We start from the raw sequence: 9,794 nt of genomic DNA on the forward strand, positions 1-9,794 counted from the left end.
TCAGATAGAGAAACTTTCTGAGCCTCAGCTTTGTCATGTGTAAAATGGGCATGAACACTGTTCCCTGTTGCATAGATTTGTGAGTATTAAGTGAGGTGAGTGTGTAACGCTTTTAGCACAGAGCTGACACAGAGTATTTGCTCAATAAATAATTGCTTTTACTATTACTGTTACTCACAACACACTGTAAGGTTTCCCTTCCTCCCATCCTCTGAAGGATCTATCTCTAGCAAGGTGAACAGAGTCCATTCTGTTTCTCCTCCCCTTCCTTTCCCCCAGCCCACCCCCTTTCCTTAACCCAATCCCTCCCTTTTTTCTTTGCCCCTCCCACTAACCCTGCTCTGGCACAGCCCAACCCTCATTCAGCGGGGCAGGAAGCTCATGGTGTAGTTTCGTGGGATTGTGGCAAAGCCCACGTGCTTAGGTGACACGTCGATGTCCTGAGGTGACTGCGGAGACTTGAAGCAGAAGTTCTGCATGATGGTGGTGAGGAAGAGGAAGAGCTCCATTCTAGCCAGGCCTTCTCCAAAACAGTACCGCTTTCCTAAAGAGGCAAAGTGGAGGTGAAGACCACTCTTTCTGCCACCTTGCCCCAATACCAGTCCCCACTGCATTCTCCCAGGGAGGACAGTCTAGAATGTCATGGCCTGAGAGACTTCAGGGGAAGGCTGTAACACTGTCCGAGTCTCAGCTTCCCTTGTATGTGAGAGAGGGTAATCTATGTCAGACTATACCAATGGGAAGTTTAGATGCCCCTTCCTGCCAAATACACTCTCAAAAATGGCTGCTGTACTCTCATCTCCTTTTTTAGGAATCTAAAGAATTTGCTGCATGACTCTGGACAAATCTGATTCACTCTGAGCCTTGATTTTCCCCACCTCTGAAAGGGGTTATGATTATCCCTTCCATCTTGTCTGGGTACAGATACTTGGTGCTTGATAGTTTTGGGGGTTGCAGCTGGTTGGCTCGAGGACAGTTTCTAAGGGGAACTTCCAAGCTGGACAAAGATACTAGGCCGCATTTCAGAGAGGGAAGCTGGAATGAGGGAGGCGCCTGTTGGTGTAAGCTGTGGCCTGGCAGCAAGCAGTGGTCTCTTACCGATAGAGAAAGGCACAAAGGCCTCACTCTTCTTAAACTGCCCCTTCTCATCCAGAAAATGCTGGGGGTTGAAATCTCGTGGGTTGGAGAAGAATTTGGGGTCTCTCAGCACAGAGCCCAGCATAGGAAACACTTCAGTGCCCTGGTAGTGAGGAGGAAGGGGGATTTAAAAAGGTAGGTCCGGGGATGGGCGTTCTGAAAGCACACAGGAGTTGGAGGCGGGGAATAGGGTGCCCCAAGTAAAGAGAAATGGGAGGAATGGGAGTTGGGGTCCTCTGAGGGAGGAGTTTTGGGGCATTTGAGATTTGTGTCCCTGAGATATGAAATTTGGGGGACATGAGGTTTCATGTTCTCTGAGACAGGAAGTTTGAGGGACACAAAGCCTGTTTCTCCTGAGGCAGGAGGTTTGGGGGACAGGTGGTTCATGTCTCTCAAAGCAGGAGATTGAGGGGACTTGTGGGTCCATGCTCCCTGAGACAGGAAGTTTGGGTACGTGCAGTTGATTCCCTGAGGCAGAAACTCTGAGGGAGTTATGGGATTGGGGACTCTCTGAATGAAGGTTGAAGGGATGTGGTGCTTGGGGAAGTCTTTGTTTGAGGGAATGGAATAGGGGCTGGAGAGCTTCTAATGGGGATGGGGCGCTGGGGTCATAGGGAGTGGGTTGGAGGTCCTTCTAGGCTGGGTGAGGGTGCACCTTGGGGAGGAAGAAGTCCCGAAACTTGGTGTCCCTGGTGACCCTGCGGGCCAGGCCCATGGGGATCATATCTCCGAATCTTTGGATCTCATGGATCACTGCCTCTGTGTAGGGCATCTTGGCCCGATCCTCGAACTTGGGCTGCCGGTTCTTGCCAATCACCTGGTCAATCTCCTCATGGACCTTGGCTGGGGGAGGAGAGGGAATGTGTTTAGGCATCTAGGGGTCTCAGAGCAGGGATAATAGTCCAAATATGTAAAACTAGATGGATGACATGGATCTATGCATGACATGGATGTAGACCATTCAAAGCAGATGTCAGCCATATGCACTGTTGGAGCAGGATCCTGTTAACCCAGTCATGCCAGAATCACAGGGGAGGCATAAGGAAGAAGTTTTAGAAGATGGTCTGGAGGAGCAGGCAGTGGACACTCAGTGGGCTTAGCACAGGAGTGATTTACCAACCAGTTCGGACATTTTCAATATTTGAACAGCTGGTGAGACTCAGCTGGTACCTATCAGCTGAATATCGCTCTGTCTGGATAGCAAGGTGTATCTGAGGGTCCAGGGATCTGGGAGAGGTGGGGACATTGCAACAGGCTCAGAGGAGTTTTGAGGGTCTGTGACCCCACTTCCCTGCCCTCTACAGCCTTACCCTCCACATCAGGATGTTTCATGAGCAACAGGAAGCCGTAGCGCAAGGTCGTGCTGACAGTCTCCGTGCCAGCAAAGAAGAGGTTCAGTGTGGTCAGGACCAGGTTCTTCAAGTCGAACTCCGTGTTGGGGTTGTTCTGTTCCTGCAGGAAGAGAGGGCTTCAGGCTCAGCTCCCTCCCCACCCCCTCAGGGCCTTTCTGAGGTTTTTTCCTTTGGACCCACCTCTCTTAGATCCAGACCAAATGTGAGAAGAGGGATCCTAGATCTGCCATGCTCTCTCTAGTTTCTGTGCCTTTGCCCAGGCTGCTGGCTCTGCCCCAAATGCTCTTTTCACATTATTTTCCTGGCTGATTATCAGCTTCATTGTCACTTTTTAAATAATAGGAATTTTTAGAAAGAAAGGGATGGAGAGAGTGAATGAGAAAGGACAGAGATGGCAAGATAGGGAGTTAAAGAGAAACAGATTTTCTGAGACACAGACAGAATTTTAAGTGACAGCCTCCTATTCCTTCCTTAAAAATCTTGATGCTTACTATGAAGGAATCTCAGCTCTTGTTCCTTTGAGCTTCAGACCCCCTAAAGCCCCATCTCTTTTCTTTACAGAAGGGAGACTGACATCCAGATGGGGGTGGAAACCCTCCAATGGCATATTGTAAAGCTGGGTCATCTATCCACATAAGAGTATCTGATAACCAGGGTATGAAAGGTTAGAGAGCATAGTGGCTAAAAGCACCAGCCTTAGAGTCAGAGAGACCAGGGTTTAAACTAGAGTCCACTGTTTCCTCACTGTATGACCTCAGACGAGCTATTTATACTCTCTGGGCCTCAGTTTCCTCATTTGTAAAACTGGGTTCATGATAGAAACCCCTTCAAGAGCTGTTGTAGGGCTAAATAGGTGAATACTATAAAGCACTTAAAATAGTGCCTGGCACACAGTAGTGCTGTAGAGCGCTTGCCATTGTAATTCACATGCACAAGTCCCGCTTGGTAGATGAAACAGTGATGGGTTAATTACAATTGAAATTATGAGGATTATTATGATGGGGGCTAATTTGAATGGGCCTCTGTTCCCCCACTCCACCCCCACTCCCTGCAAGCCTGATTTCCTTCTGCCTGGCTTTGGACCTCCCTACATTGGCTGCTGAGTGCACCTCCTGCATGCGGATGAGAAAAGAGTCGATGAAGTCCCGTGGGGAATTGGGATCCAGTGTGCGCTGGTTCTGTTCCACCTTCTTGGCTATGAAGTCCTCCAGCCCCTGCAGCTCCTTAAAGGCCTGTTGCTGTGGTCCTGGCAGGTGTTTCATCACCGAATAGAACATCTCATAGAGCTGGGGGTTGGGAAGAGAAGAAGGGAAGGAAAGGACAGCTGTCAGTGAGCAGGACCCAGTGGGAGTGGGACCTGTCTCAGGGCAAGGAAGGCGCTGGGTTAAAGGCACCTGTCCAGGTAGTATTTAGATGGGGCTGGATGGGAACAAATATCTAAGTTTTGGTGTGGGTTAAGTGTGAGGGTCACTTTAAGAATTTAGGTGAGACGGATTGGGGCACACATCCAGCTTTCAGATATTCAAGTGAGGCTAGATTGGAGCATACATCTGTATGTTCAGATATTCAAGTGAGGTTGGATTGCAAGACACCTGTTCACGTGTTTAGCTATTCAGGTGGGGCTGTTATGGGGGGGTCACCTGTTCAGGTGTTTAGGTATTCAGGTAGGCTTGGTTGGAGATAGCTGTCCAGATGCTTATTGGGTCTGGATTGGGGGATTTCTGTAAAGGCGTTCAGGTACTAAAGTGGGACTGGTGTTCAGGTGTTCAAGTGGGGGAGGGGGATACCTGTTCTGCTTAGGTATTCAAGTGGGTTGCATAGTGGGCCACCTCTGTAAGATATGTGAATGGGCTGGGTTGGGGTGTGCTTATTTGAGAACAATCTGTCCAGATATTTATGTGTTTAGGAGTCTTAGCTGGGGTACCTGTCCAGGTGTTCAGGTATTTAAATGGGCTGTGTAGGGGACACTCATCTAGATATTCCAGTGGGCTGGTCTGGGACACCTGTGTATTGTGTAGATGTCAAATGATTTTGGTGGGCTGGATTTTGCAGCACTAGTTGTTCAGGTATTCAGGGAGAGGGCTGAGGCTGTCACTGATCTAGGTGTTAAGATAACAGACGGGTAGTAACCATCCGTGAAATATTAAGGTAAGTTAGGATGGGAACACCCACTCAGGTGAGAGAGCTGAGGTGAGGGCACGTATCTTGCTAGCAGGCTCTGTTTTGGGAGGGCATCTGTTGAAATATCCAGGTGTCCTTGGAGGCTGGGTATTGGGCACCCCTCTTGGGTTCTGGTGCAACTGTTCAGTTGTCCAAGAGTGAGGGCTGGTTTTCAGGTGACCTTGCCTGAAGGAGGACGGGAGTTTGGGGGCACCTGTCCCCTTGTGGGGGAGCAGTTGGCAGGTTGTGGTAGGGCCGGGCTGGAACGGGTTACCTGCCCTGTGGATGTAGCTGTGAACTGAAAGCTTCCCAGCATCATACGCAGTAGTGACAGGAACTCTTTGTCCTCATAGTCAAAGCGGTCCCCGAAGACAATGGAGCTGATGACATTGGAGACAGTTCGGCTCAGGAAGAAGGTGGGATCGATGGTGGCGCCTGCGGGGTGGGCGGGGGGTGTCGAGGGGGGAGAGACGGGGATTGAGGAGAGAGAGAGTCAATTGAGGGGTCTGATGCCAGTCTGGGAATTCGAGGAGGGCCCTGCAGTGATGAGCCAAATTCCCAGCACCAGACCCCGGAGCTGGAAGCGCCGACGCCTTTCCCCACCCTCGTCTCCATCCGTAGGCAAAACGCGCGGGTCCTTCGCGTCCGGGGTTTTGCTGCTTCCCGCGCACGCCGGGGTCCCCCGCTCACCGCGTGTACCCCGGAAGGCCTCGATGAGGAAGCCCGCCTCCTCCTGGATGCGCTCCTCGATGCCGCGCTTGCCCACGCCGAAGTCCCGCAGCGTGGAGATGGAGAAACGCCGCAGCTGCTTGGCGCGCTCCCCGTTGCTGAACGCCACGCCTGGGGAGGTGAGCGCGGCGGCGGCGGCGGCGGAGGGGCGGGGAGGTGAGCGCGGCGGCGGCGGCGGCGGAGGGGCGGGGAGGTGAGCGCGGCGGCGGCGGCGGCGGCGGAGGGGCGGGGAGGTGAGCGCGGCGGCGGCGGCGGCGGAGGGGCGGGGAGGTGAGCGCGGCGGCGGCGGCGGCGGAGGGGCGGGGAGGTGAGTGCGGCGGCGGCGGCGGCGGCGGCGGAGGGGCGGGGAGGCGAGCGCGGCGGCGGGCGGCGGGCGGCGGGCGGGGGCGGGGGCTGGCCGCAGACCAACCCCGAGGGGCTCCTGAGCGGGGGCAGGTGGGGTGGGCACAGAGCGAGAGCGAGAGAGAAATACAAAGTCTGAGTCAGAGAAATACAGAAAGAGATAGAGGTCGATTTGGAAGAAGAGAACCAGAAGAGAGAGACAGAGGCAAGACGGATAGATGCACAGAGAAACAGAGACACTGGGATGGAGAGAGGGAAGGAAGCAAGTAGGGCGGGGGAGAGAGATCCCGAGATCTGGGAGGTGGAAATGAAAATTGTGAAAGATTCTAAAACTGACCTAGAGAGGAGAAAAAAATAGGGAGAGAGTAACAGAGAGGGTCTGGAAAGAGCAGCTCTTCTTACCAGAAGATAGAGGCGTAGGGGATTTCACGCAGAAATAGTGTGAGACTCTAAGAGGAAAAAGAAAGGAAAGGAGAGAGAAACATGGGGAAGCACAGAAGCTGAGAATGATAATAAATAAATAAATAAATAAATAAAACCCAAAAGGCAAGTAGAGGTAAAGGACCAGAGTTCAAGAACAGAAATCCCAAGGCGTTCTAAGAGATGGACAGAGACAGTAAAAGAAGAGACATCTAGTGAGAGAGAACAGGGAGACGGGCAGAGAGGGGCAGGGAGAAATTGGGACACAAACTAAGACAGGTGAGAGACAGGCACAGGGAAAGGCAACAATCAACAGGATGGGGAGAAAAGACCAGGTGAAGGGCTCTGTCATACCCTTGAATGGGCAGGTGAGCAGGGAAGGCTGGGGAAACTGAGGTCATCATGTCTGCCTGACCACATTCCCCAACCCGGGGCCCCACTCACCATAGCCTTTGAAGAGCCAGTCGAAGGTGGCCTGCTCTCCTCGGCCGCTGAATTCCTCAGCCTGGTCCACCAGAGCCTCCTTTACAGCATCCTGTCCACACAGCACCACTACCCGCCTGGGCCCCAGGTGGATCGTAAACACGGGGCCATAGCGCTCTCCGATCTGATGGACGTGGGGGGGAGTGGTTAGAGTACTGGCCCAGTATCCAGATGTCATGACTAGGATGCATTTCCCTCAGACTGAAGCAGTCAGGGGACTGAACATCCCAAGATCTGGTCTTTCCTGGCTAGGACCTGGATGCTGAATCTTCAAAACTCCCCTTTCTTAAGACTCTGGTCTAACCTGGTCAGTGTCCTGCCACGAAGCTCCAGCCAAACTGAGAAAGTGCCCCCACCCCATCACCACCATCCCACCCATCTCCCTGCCTTCTGACACCTTCATTAGGGAGTTGTACATCTGCTCTGTGTTCAGCTGCAGGTAGTTGCCAATGAAGGGCAGGGGGGTGGGTCCAGGAGGCAGCTTCCCCCAGAGCTTCCTCTGCCGCCAGACAGACATCAAGATCATGACAGTCAGGCAGGCCAACAAAGCCACCAGAAGCAGCCCTGAGGCCAGCATGGTAGTGGTGAGAGTGACAGCTGGATGGTGATGGCTGGGATGATTTGCCTTTATACTACCTGGGAGAGAATGGTAGACTTTGGCTGATTATATAATTGTCTCATTTTACCTTCAAACCACACACCCCTCCATGAATCCCGCCTAGTTTGGGGCACAGCCAGAAAGGGGGTAACCCAGGGCTGTGGATTTAGGCATGGCAGTAGATAACTGCAGAACTGGAGATTTTGGAATATTTGCATAGGGGAGCACCTGAATTTCGAATTTGGGGTCTCAGAGTGAGAAAGAACTTCAAAGTTGTGGATTTGGGGGTCTCAGAAGAGAAGAATCCAAAGGTCTCGATTTTAGAGGGCTGAGACAGGATGTGTAGCTGTGTGTTGGGGGTCCTGCAGTGAGGAGGGATGTAGGATTAAGGGTCTCAGGAGGGGAGATTTCAGAAATATGACTTGAGGGTCTTGGGGTGAGGAGGGGCCCAGGGTTATGGATGTGGTGTTCCTGGGAGAAGGGTATGAAAAGCTCAGCAGGGTCCTAGAGTTAGCACCTGACCCCAGGTGCTGACCTGCTTTTGCTTTGGGCCTAGTGCTGTCTCTTGATACCCAGAATCCTCAGTGGAACCTCAAAGTGAGGCCATAAGTGCCAGGATGGGTGTCATAGAACCTCCACTGCCCATCTCTGATTGGAAAAAGGCTACAAGACCAGAGCCACATTTTAGTGGAACTTTCCACAGAACTGGAGAAGAGCAATTCATTGTCTCAGTTGGCAGAGGGACTGGCTAGGTTTTGGAGAATAGTAATAACACCACAAATATGGTCAAAAAATCCCAACTGTCCTAAGGGTTATAATTTACGAAGACCCCCACTGGTTTCCTACCCAGATCCTTAGGGAAACCCGCTAGATCAATTGTATCATTTCTATTGTTGTTGTTGTTATTATCGTTTCCCATTATATATATGCCCGTACTCAGGGCAGAAAACAGAGTGGATTGGGTCAGATGTGTGAAAGCCTCTTGAGCCAAAAGCCTGGAACTCCAGTCTCCTACTCTGCATTCTTAGTTTCCCCTTTCTGAACTTGGTTTATCTGCCAGTAGAAAGGGAGTATTTGGGAAGAGAAAGTAATATGAGGGTGTGTGTGTTAAGTCTGCTTTAGGGGCAATTCCTGATTTGTCATGGGCTGCTATTAGCAGGCAGAGGGAAATATAGCAGGAGAGATTTGGGTAAACTGCAGTGTTGGGAACTGAGGTAGACCCTGGAATGCTGAGGGCAGGAGGAGAGAAGGAGTGAGTGGCCCTACTGTCCTTCCCTCATTGAAATTCTTCCTCGGTAATAAGGACAGTTACCCTTTGGTGAGTGCTTGTTGTGTTCCAGGAAGATTAAGTCCATGTGTGCCTGATCTTATTGAATCTTTGTAACGATGGGGCTGGTTCATGGTCAGCCTCATTTTGAAGAGGAGCAGACCAAGATTCCATAAAGCCACTTGCTTGAGGTAGTAAGTGAGGGAGCCGAGATTTGAACTCTCTCCCCTTTTCCCTTCACTGACTGGCTTAGTCCACCCAGGGGACCAGTGGAGACCATGCTTAGCAGCAGGTGTGTGCTGAGATTGGCATTAGCAGTGGACACAGGGATTACACTGGCAGGTTCTGATATCAGCATCAGGTAGGCCTGGGGAGGAAGGGGCATCATGTTGGCATTGAAATTGCCCCCAGGTATACACTAGGATAGGAAATAAGTTGGCACTGGACTTGACACTAGGAGAATATTAATAAAGGCCACCTCTGGTGCCAAGAGGGTTCTGAGAGTGGGCCCAAGTGGTCATTGAGGCTGGCTTCAGGAGGGCATTAGAGTGGCAACATAAAGGCTCTGATGTTGGTCATAACAGGCTCTGACATGAGCAGTAGGTAGGTGCTAAGATTTGTCCTATGTGGGCCTGAGATTTCTCTTAGCTAAACCATGGGAAGGGCTCCAAATGGGTACTTGGCAGGCTCTGACAGTTGGATTTTCCAGGGTTGTACCCTGCCTCAGGGCCTCTAACTTTGGACAAGTGCAGGTGGGTGAAATTGGCACTCCCAGGACTGGCATCTTGCTCAAACTGTTTTAGGCTGCTGGACTCTTGAGACTTGTGGGGAGGGAACAATGGACAGAAAACAAAGCAGAGAGGGGAAAGTTGTTTGTTGGTTTTGGAGGGGGAAGAGGTGGGAAGGAGGATTAGCCTGGGTTTGGCAGGTATCAGTCCACCTTATCCTGATCACCAGCATGCACCTGGGTTGGCCCCAAGCCTAGGTCCCTCCTCTTCCCGCTGTTTGTTGAAAAGGAGAGAGGTAGAAATTTGGGTGTTTGTTTCTCCATGAGGTTGGCACCAGGAAGGGCACTGAATGTTCAGACAGGCTGCCATGAGTTGGCCAGGGAGGGTTTGGGGGTGGGTCAGACTGGACGAAGTGCTTGGGGACACAGAGGTTATTGTGGATTAAATTGAGGTCAAACAGATTTGGCCTTGTTGATTACCCTGGACTGGGGAGGGAGAGATCGGGGTCTGAAATCACATGGGAGGGACACGTCCCAGTGGGCCAATGGCTTAGGGACAGGCTTCCAGAGTGAGCTAGT

The 9,794-nt window shown here is 51.7% G+C and overlaps 1 protein-coding gene across 2 annotated transcripts; it reads right to left on the bottom strand.

The window, feature by feature from the left end:
• Positions 1 to 362: 362 nt before the first annotated feature.
• LOC134387981 (cytochrome P450 2A13) lies at positions 363 to 7,200 on the bottom strand. Of its 2 annotated transcripts, XM_063110667.1 has the most exons (9): positions 7,021 to 7,200; positions 6,585 to 6,747; positions 5,340 to 5,489; positions 4,924 to 5,084; positions 3,599 to 3,775; positions 2,448 to 2,589; positions 1,793 to 1,980; positions 1,099 to 1,240; positions 363 to 544 (listed from the first exon to the last, which is right to left on the bottom strand). In XM_063110667.1, exons 1-9 carry the CDS (start codon positions 7,198 to 7,200, stop codon positions 363 to 365), a joined length of 1,485 nt encoding a protein of 494 aa, XP_062966737.1. The 2 variants fall into 2 exon arrangements, with proteins under 2 accessions (XP_062966737.1, XP_062966738.1); XM_063110668.1 differs by lacking the exon at positions 6,585 to 6,747 and having other exon boundaries at positions 7,011 to 7,200.
• Between the last annotated feature and the right edge of the window lie 2,594 nt (positions 7,201 to 9,794).

The sequence above is a fragment of the Cynocephalus volans genome, chromosome 10, assembly GCF_027409185.1.
Source record: "Cynocephalus volans isolate mCynVol1 chromosome 10, mCynVol1.pri, whole genome shotgun sequence".
Classification (NCBI taxonomy): Eukaryota; Metazoa; Chordata; class Mammalia; order Dermoptera; family Cynocephalidae; genus Cynocephalus; species Cynocephalus volans.

Coding starts and splice junctions, on each gene's coding strand:
- LOC134387981 (XM_063110667.1), bottom strand. CDS start 7,200: ATGCTGGCCTCAGGGCTGCTTCTGGTGGCTTTGTTGGCCTGCCTGACT. Junction 3,776..4,923: donor CAGCTACATCCACAGGGCAG/GTAACCCGTTCC, acceptor CCCAACCCCCAG/CTCTATGAGATGTTCTATTC. Junction 1,241..1,792: donor GGGACTTCTTCCTCCCCAAG/GTGCACCCTCAC, acceptor CCTCACTACCAG/GGCACTGAAGTGTTTCCTAT.